Source organism: Mesoplodon bidens (genome assembly GCF_964165515.1).
Source record: "Mesoplodon bidens genome assembly, chromosome: 1".
Classification (NCBI taxonomy): Eukaryota; Metazoa; Chordata; class Mammalia; order Artiodactyla; family Ziphiidae; genus Mesoplodon; species Mesoplodon bidens.
The window spans coordinates 168698677-168718122 of NC_138176.1; the positions used below are offsets into that span (position 1 = coordinate 168698677).

General features: G+C 39.1%; 1 protein-coding gene across 18 annotated transcripts in view; it reads left to right on the top strand.

The window, feature by feature from the left end:
* The window catches only part of USP54 (ubiquitin specific peptidase 54), a 152831-nt gene that overhangs the window by 72995 nt on the left and 60390 nt on the right, over positions 1 to 19446 (top strand). For 16 of the 18 annotated variants that reach the window (XR_014017389.1, XR_014017390.1, XM_081253276.1 and 13 more), the window contains exons 2-3: positions 6184 to 7022; positions 17511 to 17603. Coding sequence is in view for 16 of the 18 variants with exons in the window: in XM_081253276.1 (XP_081109402.1) it covers positions 6876 to 7022; positions 17511 to 17603 (240 nt within the window). In the remaining 2 variants the exon portion in view is untranslated. Of the gene's footprint in view, positions 1 to 6183; positions 7023 to 17510; positions 17604 to 19446 lie in introns of those variants that run through there. The other 2 variants (XM_081253277.1, XM_081253282.1) reach the window with 2 other exon arrangements.

The following is a 19446-nucleotide window of genomic DNA, read 5'->3' on the forward strand; positions in this document are numbered from 1 at the left end:
CGTGGCAGTGAGAGTGCCAAATCCTAACCACTGGACCACCAGGGACCAGTGGCCAGTCACAAGGCCATGGCCTGTCAACTGTGTAGAAATGAATTTCCACATAGAGACGGAAAGTAGTGAAACAAGTAAAGTGTTTATTAGGAAGAAAAAGATTACGTGTGGATAGACACACAGGCAGGCTCAGAGTTGCGCCCCTGTGGTAGTTATTTATTTATTTATTTATGGCTGCGTTGGGTCTTCCTTGCTGCGTGTGGGCTTTCTCTACTTGCGGCAAGCGGGGGCTACTCTTCGTTGCGGTGCGTGGGCTTCTCATTGCGGTGGCGGAGCATGGGCTCTATGGCACATGGGCTTCAGTAGTTGTGGCACACGGGCTTAGTTGCGCTGCGGCATGTGGGATCTTCCCGGACCAGAGCTCAAACTCGTGTCCCCTGCATTGGTAGGCAGATTCTAAACTACTGTACCACGAGGGAAGCCCACCTCATGGTAGTTTGAATCATTTATATGAGGCATTTCTTCCAGGTTTCCTTTGGCCCATCATCTTGCTTTGCCTGGTTTTGAGTCCGTGTTTGGTTTATGTCAGGGTCCTCCCATGTGTGCACACACATCTCTTAGTCAAGATGGATTCTATTGAAGTGACCTATAGGTAGGTTGACATCTCTTACTATGAGGTGATGCCCCCTCCCTTTTGACCTCCAAAGAGCCTTTCTGTGCATGTATAGTCAGGAAGGTCTTCTTGACCTCAAGAAAGAGAAATATGTTGTCTCTATCTTTTATCTGGGCAGTGCTCAGCTCTTCTCTCGTGCCTGCTATTTTGGAGTATCTGTCCACAGGGAACAACTCCAGCTGCCCAGCCTGGGGCCCATCTATCTCCTGCCTCAATGCCATTGTAAAATAAATAAATAGATAAATTAATTAATTTTTAAAATGGGGGATAAAGAGGAGGGACTATTTTGGGGGGGGAAGGCGGTGACTTCAGATTTGGACATGTTAAACTTGTTTTGAAAGTGGGACAATGTGCACATAGTTGGTAATTTGGTTTCAGAGTTCATAAGATTTGTGATTTATCAAACCAGAAGTTATGGTTGAAGTTCTGATGGAAAAGGGGATGAGAACACTCATGGGAAGTACTCTAGACAAGAGCAAGAAGGTCTAATTTTAACTTTAGGGAATGTTTAGTTTAGTTTTTTTTTTTTTTTTTTGGCTGTGTTGGGTTTCGTTGGTGCACGCAGGCTTTCTCTAGTTGTGGCGTTGCAGTGCACGGGCTTCTCACTGCAGTGGCTTCTCTCGTCACAGAGCAAGGGCTCTAGGTACGCAGGCTTCAGTAGTTGCGGCACATGGGCTCAGTAGTTGTGGCTCATGGGCTTAGTTGCTCCACGGCATGTAGGCTCTTCCCAGACCAGGGCTTGAACCCATGTCCCCTGCATTGGCAGGCAGATTCTTAACCACTGCACCACCAGGAAAGTCCCAGAATGCTTACTTTTAAGAAAGTAACAATGGGCTTCCCTGGTGGCGCAGTGGTTGAGAGTCCGCCTGCCGATGCAGGGGACACGGGTTCGTGCCCCGGTCCTGGAAGATCCCACATGCGGCGGAGCGGCTGGGCCCGTGAGCCATGGCCGCTGGGCCTGCGCATCCGGAGCCTGTGCTCCGCAACGGGAGAGGCCACAACAGTGAGAGGCCCGCGTACCGCAAAAAGAAAAAAAAAAAAAAAAAAAAGAATTTAAATGTCCAGTTCACAGAGAGAAAAAATAGATGACCAATAAAGATAGGGAAAATGTCCTATCTCATTCATATTAAAGAAATGTAAAAGAAAAGTACTATCACCTTTTGTATCTCAGAATGCCAAGTATTTAAAAGTTTGGTGAAACCAGAGCAGGTGAGGGTGAGGGGAGGGATAAATTCTCATTCACTCCTGGTAGAAATAAAATTAATTTGGTGGTATTTCTCAATTTAAAATGCTTATACCGGGGCTTCCCTGGTGGCGCAGCGGTTGAGAGTCCGCCTGCCGATGCAGGGGACACGGATTCGTGCCCCGGTCCGGGAAGATCCCACGTGCCGCGGAGCGGCTGGGCCCGTGAGCCATAGCCGCTGAGCCTGCGCGTCCGGAGCCTGTGCTCCGCAACGGGAGAGGCCACAGCAGTGAGAGGCCCGCGTACCACAAAAAAAAAAAAAAAGAAAGCAACTAAAGAGAGAGAAAATGGACTGTCAGAGCAGTAGGAGAACCCGTGTTCATTGTCATTCTCTCATTTTTGTCATTCTTTTATTTTCTTATTAATTCACCCTATGAATTCACGATTGTGTTACATCAGGCAGCCAGTGTTAGGTGCTGCAGAAAAGTTAAGAAGAATGAGGCATATGGAAAAAGCCAGTGGGCTTTAAAATTAGGAGATTTCTTTAGAAGGCAAATGTTCCATGAAGTAAAATTGTGGTGGTGGAATAAAGGAACAGTACCATGTTCTGAAGACATTAATGATGAGCAAGGAGAAGCAGCAGTTATAAATTATTTTACAGAGACGTTTAGCAGTGAAAGGTTGAAAAAAATTTAAGACAGTAGGCATAAGGATTTAATACGTTCAAGGTGTTCTTTACTGTTACTGGTTTTTTAAAGAATATAAGATATCTATGTGGTTATCTTTAAAGGGAAAAGAGCTCATGAGAAGGGAATGTTTGAATGGTAATAATAACAATAACAATAATTTATATAGCAGTTACTATATGCCAGACATTGATATCCTCATAATAAGAGAGAAGATACTATGGATATAGTTTGTAATTATTGACATGTGGAGTGTACCAAGGAATTGAAGTAATTGCCTGTTGATTTATCAGTGCAAGTATAGATTCTTCAGTAAATTATAAGTAAACTGCTATATAGAATAACAGAACCAGAAATGTGGGCAAATTTTCTGGAAACTGTTGGGATATCTCAGTGTTGTACAGTTTGACTTCCTATTGTTTGGGTTACTTTTGACTTTAATCACTAGTGATGGGGCTACTGTTTCTTCATTAGAAACTGAGATACTCTTCATGGCTTTTCCATTTGAATCATTGATCAGTTGAACATGGTCAGTGTTTGTAGACCTTCTAAAATGTTACCCTATTCCTTGTAATAGACTCAGTTGTTTACCTTTTTATGTTAAACTTTGTATTTTTTAAATAATTGTAAAATTCAAATATTTCTTCAAGCACATAGCTAAATCATACTGACATGTACCTTGTTCTATGTGAGGCCTATTGTTCTTTTTATATAATTAGAAGACTTATTCCTGCTGGCTTACAACTTTCTAGTATCCTGAGGTCCCCAAACAGAAATTTACTTTTCAGTTTTTAGGCTCAGCAATTCACTCATTCAGTGAACTCATTATTAATTCTTTGTTTTGAAAACTTGCTTTCACATACCTATCACATTAAATCTCAGTCACTGTGTGAAATAGGTATTGTGCCACCGTTCCATAGACCCAGAAAACAAAGTTCAGGACACCTAAGTTATTTGGGATTACATAAAGTAGTAAAAATGTAGAATTTGAACCCATGTTTTTCCAACTCCAGGTCTAGTCCTAGTCCTCTTAATAATATCACAATTACTCTACATCACTTACTCCTGACAGCAACTTGAACTTACACTGTGTTTTGACCTCTCCTTGTCATAGAAATAGGATTCAAGCTTTATTTCCTTTTAATTTGTCCTTATATCTTTACATTTTTGTATTTTTCTTTTTCTTTCTTTTATTTTCAGTTTGGGATTGCCAATATCATCTGGCACGGTTATTATCTACCAGCTTAATGATTTTAGTCATGATTTTGCATTGAGTTACTAATACTGCATACAGTACAAGGTAATTCTTACATAATTTTAAATTCTTTTATTATTTGCAGATATCAATTCCTTTTCAACTTAAAAAAAAATTTTAAACTTACAAACAAGTTGCAAGAAATGGAACAAAGAATTTTCATATACCCTTGAGCCAGATTTATTTATTGTTAACATTTTGCTATATTTGCTTTACTATTTTCTCTCTCCTTCTCTCTCCATATATACATAAGTATACACGCATACACACAATTTTTTTTTTTTCCTGAACCATTTCAGGGTAGGTTGCAGACATTATGCTCTTTTACCCCTAAAATACTCTGGTACTGCCTAGGAAGTTCTTTTTCTTTTTAAAAATAGGTTGTTAGAGCCATGTCGGTAGAACTCTTTACTTTCTCATGTATCTTTAGTAGATGGATTATATTGTTTGTTGCTAGACCTGTAATTTAAGTGAAATATTTTGTCATCAGTATTTCTTGGACTGTTTGTTATTACCACTCTTGGCTTTGTTCTTTTTGGCTCTCACCTCTGGTTTCTGACACACCTAGCTCAAGTGTGAGAGCTTTTTGCCTTACCCTACATAATGCTGCCATTCAGAGCCTGAGAATCTTTTTTTTCTGCTACTGCCTTTTTTCCCTTTGCTCCCTGAACTCAGGGGTGTGTATCATAGGGCAGGCTGAGTTTCAGTGAGCTCCTAATGTGGATACTGGAAACCCCACCTGCCTGCCAAGTCCTTTTGGCTTTGAGCAAAGTGAAGGGTTGGTATTTGTCATTCCTTTGCAGCAGTTGAGCTGAAGGAATGCTGCATGGCTTGTTGGAAGTTGCTTAGTGGCCTCCAGTGGGGTGTGTATGGGGTGTGTGTAGAGGGTTGAGGGTCTTGTAGTCTGTGTAGGAGACATGGGGTCCTGCCTGGTGCTATATGCTAATCATCAGGCAGTGTTTATTGAGTGCCTGCTTATGACTAGACTAGCACTGTGTTAGGAGCTTTTGGAATAGTATAATAAAATATATAATTAAGTCACAGTAAGTAGTCAAACAATTCTGGCTCTGCCACTTACCAGCTTTGATTTGGGCAAGTTAACGTCTTTAAGCCTCCCTTTACTCTTCTGTGAAACGGAACTATTAATACCTACATGATAGGGCTGTTATGAAGATTAAGTAAAGAATATAGGTATTGTTTAGCACATGTCTGACACTAGTTAGTATTTCATTTCGTACAGTCATAGTCAGGATGTATGACTGACACCATATAAAACAAATAGAGATTAATAAAAACAAATACAGAATAATATGACACTATAATGTATAACCTAATACTTTAACTGTGACCTGTTGATTGTAAATAGTCTGGGAATTTAGAGAAGGAAAAGAACAGTCTGTGCAACCATTTAATATTCCTGTGCCTCAGCTTTTCCACTGAACGCACTATATGGATACTGCTAGGTGAACCAAGAATGATTAAGATATTATATTTTTGCTTTTTTAGGTCATCCATATGATGGTGGGAAGGAAGGGAGAAGCTTGGGAAACTGTTAGAAACCAAATTTAATATTTAACATTCTTAATTTTTTCCTTCTGTGTACCTGGCAGCCTTATAGAAAAACTTACAGGTGAATATTAGAAGCATTTCCTTCCAAGGAAATTTTCCCTCGTTGCCTCACTGGCATTTTAATTAGGTGAAAATTAATGTTGGTCAATGGATGGCCTCTGATTGTGAACACCTTGGATATAATCTGAGGATTAAGTGATTTGTAACCCAAATTATCTCTCTGATCCTCTGGCAAAAAATGTTAACATACAAACAAACAGGTCAGAAGAAGATTTAGTTCTTTTGGACTGGATGTTAAGGACATATGGTTTACTCACCATGAGGGTTTCTCTGGGATGGGACATCTTTACTCAGAGCCCAGACCGATAACTGCCACTCCCACCTTTAAATAGGCTTTTATAGCCATGAGCATGTAAAATACCTTGAAAATTTTCTGTACTCACAACATCCAAAACAAACTGTTTCAATTTCTAGTTTGGTGTGTGTTTACTTGGTAACTTTTTTCTTAGCCTGATTTTGGAAAGTTTGCATTCAGTTCTTATTTTTGTCCAGGTCAACTTTCTTCTCCTCCTAGAAAATTTGGGAGGAGGCTCCTATGAGAGTAAAGCTGCGCACACCTTTTTCCTCCCACCTCTTTGGTTTGAGTGTTTCTCCTTTTTGTTGTTGTTAGGATTTCTTTGCAGGGGTGGGGTGGTGAGCATTGTTTGTCTCGGTTTCAAGTTTTAGTGAGAGGTGAGGCAACGCTGATCTTGGCAGAAGCGCACAAAGCTAGTAGAGTCATTAAATGACGCAAGCTTTTGATTGTTTTTTTTTTCTTTCTTTAAAGCTCTCTGGCACAGCTGGCTAGTCTAGTCACAGAGGAAAAGAGAAGAGACTTTCTGAAGTTCTGGATGGAATACTAGAAAATGTTTGGGACATATTAAAAAACAGCAGCAGAACAACAACAACAGAAACTCCATTTATTTCAAACAAGCTTCTTAGCTTTGTGGAATCTATGTCAGTTGCTTAGAACTTGGGTTTTTACTTCAGAGGATGATGGGACGAGGCAATAGAAGGCGAGGAGGGTTGCGTTGGATTCTTGCTTATCTGTCTGCCTCTCCTTCCAGTTGGAAAATTCTTCAATCCACAAGAAGCATTATAAACAAGCCTAAAGAACACATCCTACCCTGATCCTGGATTCTGTTGGAGTTGAGGAGTACAGCGACTTCACCAGGGTTTTATGGAGGCAGTTCAAGAAAAATCGAAGGAAGGATTTCTCTGTTTGAATTAATCCTGTGCCATGTTACATTTTGGGCATTGCTTGGAGCAAGTAGGGGACAGCTCTGTCATGTGGATCTAAGGATACCTGAGTTTCTTGAGCTGCATATATGATGTTTGAAATGTTGTAAATTCAAAATCTTTCAGCATAAATTTGTTAAATTCTGGATTCTCTTTATATTAAGGACTTCAGCAGACAGAAACTCCCTCCCCAAAAGATACAAAACTTCCTCTGTGTTTTCAGGCTAAATGTGAACAATAATGTCTTGGAAGAGAAATTATTTTTCAGGGGGCCGTGGTAGTGTCCAAGGGATGTTTGCTCCTCGAAGCTCGACCTCCATAGCCCCCAGCAAAGGCCTCAGCAATGAGCCAGGACAAAACAGCTGCTTCCTCAACAGTGCCTTGCAGGTAAGGGTAATTTCTTTCTTTTTGGTGAACTTTGACTTTCACTTGCTGATGCTGTATTTCTGATTACTCTTTTAAATCTAATACTTGATAGTCTCTTTTTGAGGTCAGCAGCCTAAGATCATTTTTTAAGTTAATCTCTGTGATCGTAGGCAAGTCACTTTATCTCTTTGAGTCTCAATTACCTCATTTGTAAAAGAGGAGAGTAATAATGATAGTAGAAATAATAACTGTAAGTACTACTACTTAGCTGTCTAAAGGGAGGTACATGGACTAGATGATCTTACTACTTGTTTATTGACTTTTTTCCTGAACAGTCTCTACTGTTTCCTTTTTTTCCATTTGAGACGAAGGTGTCTCATCACCCTAGTTGCCTTCCTCTAGTATAGAAAGCAAAATTCTTTCCACAGGTGAAAGATTCTCAGGTATGTTATTCTTTTTTTTAAATATTCTTTTTTACTTTTTATTGATGTATAATATACATACAGGAAAATGCATGTATCATAATTATACAATTCAGCTTTCAAAACAGATCACAACCATGTAAACAGCCCCCAGAGTAACAAAGAGCTGATTTCCAGCTTGCAGAAGACTCCCTTGTGCTCTCTTCCAGTCACTAACCACTCCCCAAGGGTAAACACTATTGAAGGGTAACCACTAACCATAGATTAGTTTTGCCTGTTTTTGAACTTAATTTAAATGAATCAGGTATGTTATTCTTGTCTCATAATATTCAGGCTCTTAGCACACGTTCTGATCCGGGTCCAGTCTTTGTCCACTTCTTCATCTCCTTCCTCTGAGCTCTCCTGCAGTGTCTGGTCAGATATGCTTGCACAGAGCTGGTAGAAAATAAATTCCTCTAAGGTGATTATCTACTCTAAATTTTCCCTTTTTGTCTTGCTTGCCACTTTAGCTGTCTCAGAATCCCAAAGCTTCCTGTCTGTCTGCCTGCCCTGCCCAATCAGGGCCATAGTGTGTTCAGTTCATCCCCCTTGGTCTAACTTTCAAGTGATTACTTTCCCCTTTTTTCTCCTCTTCACAGTAAAAGTAAATGAAATTTGCCACCCAAGATAATTATGCTTGGGTAAAATATTAGCTTTACACCTCAGATGTATGAGAAAATAAGTTGTTATGAAAGAAAAAAAGACAAGACAACATATTTGGTATAAAAAGCACTGGACTTAGGAGACCTGGGTTCTAGTTTTAGCCTTTCTTTAGACTAGCCTTGTGACCTTGTACAGGTAATAGTATTTTAATTTTCTCATTTGTAGTACAAGAATCTTGTCAAGCTTATTTATTTATTTACTTATTTATTTTGTATTATGAATCTTCATGTACACATCAACCAGGCACAACAATGATTAATATTTACCAGTCTTAGTTCATTCACTGGCCCCCTTTTTTGCTGAATTATTTTAAGCTACTCCCAAGCATCATGTGATCTTTAAATACTTCAGTGTATTTCTCTAGTACATAAGGACATGAAAAAAACCATAATCTCAATGACTTTATCACACCTAAAAAGTTTAGCTAAAATTATTAATATTATCTAATACCCAGTCCATGTTTAGTCTTCTCAGTAGTATAAAAATGTCTTTTTAAAAAAATTGAGGTAAATTTGATGTACAATATTATATAGGTTACAGGTGTACAACATAGTGATTCACAATTTTTAAAGGTTATACTCCATTTATAGTTATTATAAAATATTGACCATATTCCCTATGTTGTATGGTATATCCTTGTAGCTTACTTATTTTATACAGAATAATTTGTACCTCTTTATCTCCTACCCCTATCTTGCCCGCCACCTTCCCTCTCCTCACTGGTAGCCACTAGTTTGTTCTCTGTATCTGTGAATCTGTTTCTTTTTTGTTGTATTCACTAGTTTATTTTATTGTTTAGATTCCACATATAAGTGATATCATACAGTATTTGTCTTTCTCTGTCTGATTTATTTCACTTAGCATAATAACCTCCAAGTCCATCCATGTTGCAAATGACAAAATTTCATTGTCAAGATTATTTATGTAATAAAATTTCCATTCTCTGTTTTCAAATTTTTTTTTGAAAACATTAAAAAATTCTATGCTGTCTAGAGTCAAAAATTCAAAAATTCTATGCTGTCAAACTATAGAAAGAGTTTAAGTACCTTCACTAATTACTACCACAAATTGTATGCAGTTGCAGTGGGGGCGGGGGTGGGGGTGGGTGTTTGGTTAGGCTTCCCCCCCCCACATATTAGCTTTTTGAGTCACTTTGCATAAACTAACAATACTTTTGTAATTTAGAAGAAGGTAAAAAAGGGTGTTGATAGAGATGTGTGTGTGTTTACCTCCTATCAGGCCATAGTCCTGTTTTTATAATTCTGTTTTTTTCTATATGTTCTATTTTTATTGTCAGTCTAAGCAATAATATTTACAAATTTCTGTTCTAATTTCCAGTGCCATATAGAATATATAACTTACACACACATACCTATTTCTATATTTATACTTGAAGACATTGATAGTTTTGGAGTGCCTGTTATAATCATGTTACAAGCTGAAAGTAATTGTTTCAATGAGCTAATATTCTAACTTTTGGTATGAAAGCTGTGTTCACCACAGATGTATTGAACCCATTACATTTATTATAAAAAGGCATTGCTTATTTAGGAGTGTAACGTGTTTCAAAGAACTTTTGGAAATATATATCTATAGACACCAAAGTATGAAGAAGCCCCGGAGGTGTGCTATAATCTGGTGCTCCAAAAGTAGTGCCTTTTCATATATGGTGCTATTTAAATGTTTTCCAGATAAGAGGAGCTTCCTAAGGCATTTATGCTATATATTACACCATTTCTTTTTCAACTGAACTCATAGTTTACTCAGATTTCGTGAATTTCTTTATGAAGTGTCTTTTTGTATTCCAGGATCCCATCCAGGATATTACATTTACATTTACTTGTCCTGTCTCCTTAGGCTCCTCTTGGCTGTGACAGTTTCACACAATTTCCTTGTTTTTGATGATCTTGACAATTTTGAAGGGTACTAGTGAAGTATTTTGTAGCATGTCCCACTACTGCAGTTTGTCTGATATGCTTCTCATGATTAGATTGGCATTATGGGTTTTTGAGAGGAATACCATAGAAGTAAAGTGTTGTTCTCATCACATTGTATCAAGGTTACAAACTATGAACAGATTTTTTTTTAACATCTTTATTGGAGTATAATTGCTTTGCAATGTGTGTTAGTTTCTGCTGTATAACAAAGTGAATCAGTTATATGCATACGTATATCCCCATATCCCCTCCCTCTTGCGTCTGCTTCCCACCCTCCTTATCCCGCCCCTCTAGGTGGTCACAAAGCACTGAGCTAATCTCCCTGTGCTAGGCAGCTGCTTCCCACTAGCTATCTATTTTACATTGGGTAGTCTATATATGTCAATGTTACTCTCTCACTTCATCCCAGCTTACCCTTCCCCGTCCATGTGTCCTCAAGTCCATTCTCTATGTCTGTGTCTTTATTCCTGTCCTGCCCCTAGGTTCATCGGAACCAATTTTTTTTTATATTCCATATATATGTGTTAGCATACAGTATTTGTTTTTCTCTTTCTGACTTATTTCACTCTGTATGACAGACTCTAGGTCCATCCACCTCTCTACAAATAACTCAATTTCGTTTCTTTTCATGGCTGAGTAATATTCCATTGTGTATATGTGCCACATCTTCTTTATCCATTCACCTGTCGATGGACACTTAGGTTGCTTCCATGTCCTGGCTATTGTAAGTAGTGGTGCACTGAACATTGTGGTACATGACTCTTTTTAAATTATGGTTTTCAGGGTGTATGCCCAGTAGTGGGATTCCTGAGTCATATGGTAGTTCTATTTTTGTTTTTTAAGGAACCTTCATAGCGTTCTCCATAGTGGCTGTATCAATTTATGTTCCCACCAACAGTGCAGGAGGGTTCCCTTTTCTCCACACCTCCTCCAGCATTTATTGTTTGCAGATTTTTTGATGATGGCCATTCTGACTGGTGTGATGTGATACCTCATTGTAGTTTTGATTTGCATTTCTCTAATGATTAGTGATGTTGAGCATATTTTCATGTGTTTGTTGGCAATCTATATATCTTCTTTGGAGAAATGTCTATTTAGGTCTTCTGCCGATTTTTGGATTGGGTTGTTTGTTTTTTTTGATATTGAGCTGCTTGTATATTTTGGAGATTAATCCTTTGTCGGTTGCTTCGTTTGCAAATATTTTCTCCCATTCTGAGGGTTGTCTTTTCGTCTTTTTTATGGTTTCCTTTGCTGTGCAAAAGCTTTTAAGTTTCATTAGGTCCCATTTGTTTATTTTTGTTTCTATTTCCGTTTCTCTAGGAGGTGGGTCAAAAAAGGATCTTGCTGTGATTTATGTCATAGAGGGATCTGCCTATGTTTTCCTCTAAGAGTTTTATAGTGTCTGGCCTTACATTTAGGTTTTTAATCCATTTTGAGTTTATTTTTGTGTATGGTATTAGGGAGTGTTCTAATTTAATTCTTTTACATGTACCTGTCCAGTTTTCCCAGCACCACTTATTGAAGAGGTTATCTTTTCTCCATTGGATACTTTTGCCTCCTTTAACAAAGATAAGGTGACCATATGTGTGTGGGTTTATCTGTGGGCTTTCTGTCCTGTTCCATTGATCTATATTTCTGTTTTTATGCCAGTGCCATACTGTCTTGATTACGGTAGCTTTGTAGCATAGTCTGAAGTTCAGAAGCCTGATTCCTCCAGCTCCGTTTTTCTTTCTCAAGATTGCTTTGTCTATTCAGGGTCTTTTGTGTTTCCATACAAATTGTGCAATTTTTTGTTCTAGTTCTGTGGAAAATGCCATTGGTAGTTTGATAAGGATTGCATTGAATCTGTAGATTGCTTTGGGTAGTAGAGTCATTTTCACTATGTTGATTCTTCCAATCCAAGAACATGGTGTATCTCTCCATCTGTTTGTATCATCTTTAATTTCTTTCATCAGTGTCTTATAGTTTTCTGCATACAGGTCTTTTGGCTCCTTAGGTAGTTTTATTCCTAGGTATTTTTGTTGTTGTTGTTGCAATGGTGAATGGGAGTGTTTCCTTAATTTCTCTTTCAGATTTTTCATCATTAGTGTATAGGAATGCAAGTGACTTCAGTGCATTAATTTTGTATCCTGCTACTTTACCAAATTCATTGATTAGCTCTAGTAGTTTTCTGGTAGCATCTTTAGGATTCTCTATGTATAGTATCATGTCATCTGCAAACAGTGACAGTTTTACTTCTTCTTTTCCCATTTGGATGCCTTTTATTTCTTTTTCTTCTCTGATTGCTGTGGCTAAAACTTCCAAAACTATGTTGAATAATACTGGTGAGAGTGGACAACCTTGTCTTGTTCCTGATCTTCGAAGAAATGGTTTTAGTTTTTCACCATTGAGAATGATGTTGGTTGTGGGTTTGTCATATACGGCCTTTATTATGTTGAGTTAGGTTCCCTCTATGCCTACTTTCTGGAGAGTTTTTATCATAAATGGGTGTTGAATTTTGTCAAAAGCTTTTTCTGCATCTACAGAGATGATCATGTGGTTTTTCTCCTTCAATTTGTTAATATGGTGTATCATGTTGATTGATTTGCGTATATTGAAGAATCCTTGCATTCCTGGGATAAACCCCACTTGATCATGGTGTATGATCCTTTTAATGTGCTGTTGGATTCTGTTTGTTAGTATTTTGTTGAGGCTTTTTGCATCTATGTTCATCAGAGATACTGGCCTGTAGTTTTCTTTTTTAGTGACATATTTGTCTGGTTTTGGTATCAGGGTGATGGTGGCCTCGTAGAATGAGTTTGGGAATGTTCCTCCCTCTGCTATATTTTGGAAGAGTTTGAGAAGGATAGATGTTAGCTCTTCTCTAAATGTTTGATAGAATTCGCCTGTGAAGCCATCTGGACCTGGGCTTTTGTTTGTTGGACGATTTTTAATTACCATTTCAATTTCAGTGCTTGTGATTGGTCTGTTTATAGTTTCTATTTCTTCCTGGGTCAGTCTTGGAAGGTTATGCTTTTCTAAGAATTTGTCCATTTCTGGGTTGTCCATTTTATTGGCATATAGTTGTTTGTAGTAATCTCTCACGATCCTTTGTATTTCTGCAGTGTCAGTTGTTGCTTCTCCTTTTTCATTTCTAATTCTGTTGGTTTGAGTCTTCTCCCTTTTTTTCTTGTTGAGTCTGGCTAATGGTTTATTAATTTTGTTTATCTTCTCAAAGAACCAGCTTTTAGTTTTATTGATCTTTACTGTTGCTTCCTTCATTTCTTTTTCATTTATTTCTGATCTGATCTTTATGATTTCTTTCCTTCTGCTAATTTTGGGGTTTTTTTGTTCCTCTTTCTCTAATTGCTTTAGGTATAAGCTTAGGTTGTTTATTTGAGATTTTTCTTTTTTCTTGAGGTACGATTGTATTGCTATAAACTTCCCTTTTAGAATTGGTTTTGCTGCATCTCATAGCTTTTGGGTTGTCGTGTTTTCATTGTCATTTGTTTCTAGGTATTTTTTAATTTCCTCTTTGATTTCTTCAGTGATCTCTTGGTTATTTAGTAGCATATTGTTTAGCCTCCATGTGTTTGTATTTTTTAGTTTTTTTCCTGTAATTGATATCTAGTCTCGTAGCGTTGTGGTTGAAAAAGATACTTGATACAATTTCAATTTTCTTAAGTTTATCAAGGCTTGATTTGTGACCCAAGATATGGTCTATCCTAGAGAATGTTCCATGAGCACTTGAGAAGAAAGTGTATTCTGTTGTTTTTGGATGGAATGTCCTATAAATATCAATTAAGTTCATCTTGTTTAATGTGTCATTTAAAGCTTGTGTTTCCTTATTTATTTTCATTTTGGGAGATCTGTCCATTGGTGAAAGTGGGGTGTTAAAGTCCCCTACTATTATTGTGTAACTGTTGATTTCCCCTTTTATGGCTGTTAGCATTTGCCTTTTGTATTGAGATGCCGCTATATTGGGTGCATAAATATTTACAATTGTTATATCTTCTTCTTGGATTGATCCCTTAATCATTATGTAGTGTCCTTCTTTGTCTCTTGTAATAGTCTTTATTTTGAAGTCTATTTTGTCTCATATGAGAATTGCTACTCCAGCTTTCTTTTGATTTCCATTTGCATGGACTATCTTTTTCCATCCCCTCACTTTCAGTCTGTATGTGTCCCTAGGTCTGAAGTGGGTCTCTTGTAGACAGCATATATACGGGTCTTGTTTTTATATCCATTCAGCCCATCTACGTCTTTTGGTTGCGGCATTTAATCCATTCACATTTAAGGTAATTATCGATATGTATGTTCCTATTACCATTTTCTTAATTGTTTTGTGTTTGTTTTTGTAGGCCTTTTCCTTCTCTCGTGTTTCCTGCCTACAGAAGTTCCTTTAGCATTTGTTGTGACGCTGGTTTGGTGGTGCTGAATTCTCTTACTTTTGCTTATCTGTAAAGGTTTTAATTTCTCCATCGAATCTGAATGAGATCCTTGCTGGGTAGAATAATCTTGGTTGTAGGTTTTTCCCTTTCATCACTTTAAACATGTCCTGCCATTCCCTTCTGGCTTGCAGAGTTTCTGCTAATAGATCAGCTGTTAAACTTATGGGGATTCCTTTGTATGTTATTTGTTGTTTTTCCCTTGCTGCTTTTAATATTTTTTCTTTGTATTTAATTTTTGACAGTTTGATTAATATATGTCTCTGCGTGTTTCTCTTTGGGTTTATTCTGTTTGATACTCTTTGTACTTCCTGGACTTGATTGACTATTTCCTTTCCCGTGTTAGGGAAGTTTTCAACTATAATCTTTTCAAATATTTTCTCAGTCCCTTTCTTTTTCTCTTCTTCTTTTGGGACCCCTATAATTCAAATGTTGGTGCATTTAATGTTGTCCCAGAGGTGTTTGAGACTGTCCTCAACTCTTTTCATTCTTGTTTCTTTATTCTGCTCCCTGTCAGTTATTTTCACCATTTTGTCTTCCAGCTCACTTATCCATTCTTCTGCCTCAATTATTCTGCTATTGATTCCTTCTAGAGTATTTTTAATTTCAGTAATTGTGTTTTTCATCACTGTTTGTTTGCTGTTTAGTTCTTCTAGGTCCTTGTTAAATGTTTCTTGTATTTTCTTCATCCTGTTTCCGAGATTTTGGATTATCTTTACTATCATTACCCTGAATCCTTTTTCAGGTAGGTTGCCTATTTCGTCTTCATTTATTTGATCTTGTAAGTTTTTACCTTGCTCCATTGTTTGTAACATATGTTTTTGTCCTTTGTTTTTTTTTTTTTTTGATGGGTGGTGCTGTATTCCTGTCTTATGGGTTGTTTGGCCTGAGACATCCAGCACTGGAATTTGCAGGCAGTTGTATTAGAGCTGGGTCCTGGTGCTGTGATTAGTACCTCCGGGAGGCCTCACTCCGATTAATATTCCCTGGGGTCTGAGGTTCTCTGTTAGTCCAGCGCTTTGGACTTGGAGCTCCCATCACAGGAAGTCGGGCCTGACCTGTCACTGGCCTGGGAACCAAGATCCCGCAAGCTCCGTGGTGTGGTTAAAAAAAAGAAAAAAGAAAAGGAAGGACAGAAAAAAAGAAAGAAAGGAGCAGTACAATATCAAAGTGTAAAAACAAAATTAAATTAGAAAGATAAAAAATATTAGGAAAAATAAAACTATAATTGAAACAACTGCAACAAGGTAAAATAAAACCACAACAGAAAAAAGAAGAAAAAAAAGGGGCGGGGTGAACAAGCCAAAAGGAGAGAATAATAACAAAGTATAAAGAATATAATAAAATTAGAAAAAATAAAAGATTTATTAGGAAAAATAAAAATATAAAAAATCAACAACAATGAATCAACAAGGTGAAACAGAACCCCAATCTAAAAGAGGAAAAAAGAAAGAAAGAAAAAAAAGAAAAGCCTTGGCTATGGGGGCAGAGTTTAGGTGGTGGTGGAACTTAGGCAGGGGTGGAGTTTAGGGTGGGGCAGGATATAGGTGAGTGGGGGGGTAACATTTGGGTGTGGGGAAGGGCCTAGGCTCCAGAACCCACGCAGCTGTAAAAGGCCTTGCGGGTGGAGCCTCGATGGGGCAGTGTTTAAACATGGGGCAGGGCCTCTGCTTAGGACCTGTGTGGGAAGGAGAGAGGCAGCACGTGGAAAGGAGGGCCTCTGAAGTGTGGAGTTCTGGAGTTTGGAGGTAGGGCCCTTAGTGAGGGTGTATGGGTGGGGTTTAGGCCCAGCGTGTTGGTCAGGGTCTCTGAGTGTAGAGGTGGGGCCTTTGGTGGGGGTGTAGGGGAGGGGCTTGGGTTCTGCAGGGCAGGAGGGAGGCTCTGAGGGCAGAGGATTAGGCCCGGGAGCGCAACAGGCCCCCTGGTGCCCAAGTGGACAGAGAAGGTGCTGGCCCGGTTCCCTTCCGTTCCTTTGTGCCCCTCCCCCATTGTCTCCCCCAGTGTCCCCTCTACTGCTGATGGACCCCTAACCATGGGTGGGTCCTGCTGGGTGTAGCAACTCCTCCCCTCCCCCAGCCACCACTCAGGGTTGCCAGTCCCAGAGGTCCAGCCTTTACTTTTGCTCCCCCTTCCCTCCCTCCCACTCCCGCAGGCCTGTGCGGCTGTCGGGGGACTCAATGGGCAGAGGATCAGGCCTGGGATCTCAGCAGGCTGCTGGGGGCCCAAGTGGGTAGGGGAAACCTGGCCGTGCTCCCTTTTGATCTTCTGCTGTCCCAGTGGTCACCCAGTTTCCCCCTTCAGGCGTGGGATCCCCTCCCCCAGCTGCCCCTCAGGGATGCCAGTCCCCTCCCTTCTCCACTTCTCTTCCCCCTTCACTCCCCCCCATGCCCCACGTCCTACCTGGTTGCTGGGGGTTCCTCCTGTCCCCTTAGGTGTCCATGGTCCCCCACTGGTGCCTAGTAGGTACCCTAGTTGTGCAGAGACACGAATTCCGTGTCCTCTTAGTATGCCATCTTGACTCTGCCCCCTATGAACCGATTTATCACTGTTGATATCACCATTATTTTTTTTTATTCTGTTGACTTAAGGAGGTCACACCTCTCTCAGAAAGGTCCAAAAATTGAGAAATCTAACAAAGACAAAATTCCACACTACCATTCAAGCTTCTAAATAAGTTTTAAAATATTCATGGTTTTCTTGTGTGGACCATTAAAAGAAATCCTTATTCCGCAGTTTTTAACCCATAAATTCCCTCTTTAGGATCACATTTGATGTATCTCGTATCATTTTGTCTGTGTGACCTACTTTATGTTTGAATTAGTGTCTTTTCCAGAATATGGTCACCTATCCCTCTGGTTGGATACCTCACCTTTTTTGACATTTTTTTTTTAATACACTAGAGTGAGCTTTTCTCTTGGGAGTAACAATGTCTATTGTCTACCTATGTTTGCTTGACTTCTTGAATTTGAAATTAAATGGGGGTTATTTGTAGAGTAATGAAGTATTTTCCCTTTTCATCAGGTTTTATGGCACTTGGACATCTTCCGACGTAGCTTTAGGCAGCTTACAACTCACAAATGCATGGGAGATTCCTGCATCTTTTGTGCTCTCAAGGTAAATACTTCAAATTTGTTTCTTCTCACTATCATTAGGTTAATGATCAATATTAAGGTGGTTTGGTTATTCAGCTTGATGCTAAAGAATTTGTTACTGCATTATTTGCATGTGGTTTAGTCCAAAGGATAAGTATGATTAGTTTTGCTTGTTTCAAAGAACTACTACTTGGTTTAGGTATCCTGTTTCTCTGAACCTTTTGCCCGCACAACTCTATTTAATGTGATTGGATACTATTCAAATGTGCTTAGACTTTGAGTATTTATCCGAAAAGCTAACACTAAATTTTCGTTTTGAAAGAATAAACAACCAACTGTTTTTCATGGAATTAACTATTGTCTATTAAAGCTAAATTTAGCACAAACTCTTTCTATTAAGAAAAGCCAGGGGGCTTCCCTGGTGGTGCAGTGGTTGAGAGTCCTCCTGCCGATGCAGGGGACATGGGTTCGTGCCCTGGTCTGGGAAGATCCCACATGCTGCGGAGCGGCTGGGCCCATGAGCCATGGCCGCTAAGCCTGCGTATCTGGAGCCTGTGCTCCGCAACGGGAGAGGCCACAACAGTGAGAGGCCCGCGTACCGCAAAAAAAAAAAAGAAAAGCCAGGGGGCTTCCCTGGAGGCACAGTGGTTGAGAATCTGCCTGCCAGTGCAGGAGACATGGGTTTGAGCCCTGGTCTGGGAAGATCCTACATGCCACGGAGTGATTAAGTCCCTGCGCCACAACTACTGAGACTGTGCTCTAGAGCCTGCGAGCCACAACTACTGAGCCCGTGTGCCACAACTACTGGAGCCTGTGCTCCTAGATCCCGTGCTCCGCAACAAGAGAAGCCACCGCAATGAGAAGCCTGCGCACCACAATGAACAGTAGCCTCTGCTTGCCATAACTTGAGAAAGCCCGCGTGCAGCAACAAAGACCCAACACAGCCAAAAATAAAAATTAAAAAATTTATTAAAAAAAGAAAATCCAGTACTAAAATTTTCCCATTTTCCCATTCCCTAATATTTCCTATTATTACATGTAATAATCAATAGATTCTTTATATCAGTTGTGTACCCCATTATCTGACTCCAAGTTTTTCATTTCTGAATAAAATGAAACTGAGGATTCATTTAGAGACAAATAAAATGCCCTAATGCGAGAGAGTTCTGACTCAGAGATTTTAGGTAAGTTGCTAAAGAGAAGGAACTAGGATGTGGAAGGGCCCATTCTCTATTACTTTTCCAACACTTAGCCTTGCTGTTTTCTTGGTCCTGATATACAATGGATTATTTATGGTTGGATGAGTATGCCTAAGTTCTGAGTAAGCTTCTAGAGTCATTTTTCAGTCTCATGAAGTCTGAATTCTTGGTTTGTCACAGGGATGCTTGGTTGTGATCATTATTAATTTAGTTGCTTTTACACCTGAGAGCAGGAATTGTGACCAAAAAATCCAGGAGAATTTCGCAGTTAAATTTGCAACAACTGACTCAAAACAGTTTTTTGACCAACATCAGTTTGAAGTTTTAGTCCATGGTAGGCAGATATTTCTGGAAAGAGATAACTGAGTCTTCTGAACTTTTTGCCACTAGGGTCACAAATATCTTTTTTTTTTCTACCCTTTGTTTGGAACCATTATAACTTTTAACAAAATATAGAATATAAATTATTGGTTAATAATTTAGAAAGAGTCATGTACCACAATGTTCATTGCAGCTCTATTTACGGTAGCCAGGACATGGAAACAACCTAAGTGTCCATCGACAGATGAATGGATAAAGAAGATGTGGCACATATATACAATGGAATATTACTCGGCCATAAAAAGAAACGAAATTGGGCTTCCCTGGTGGCACAGTGGTTGAGAG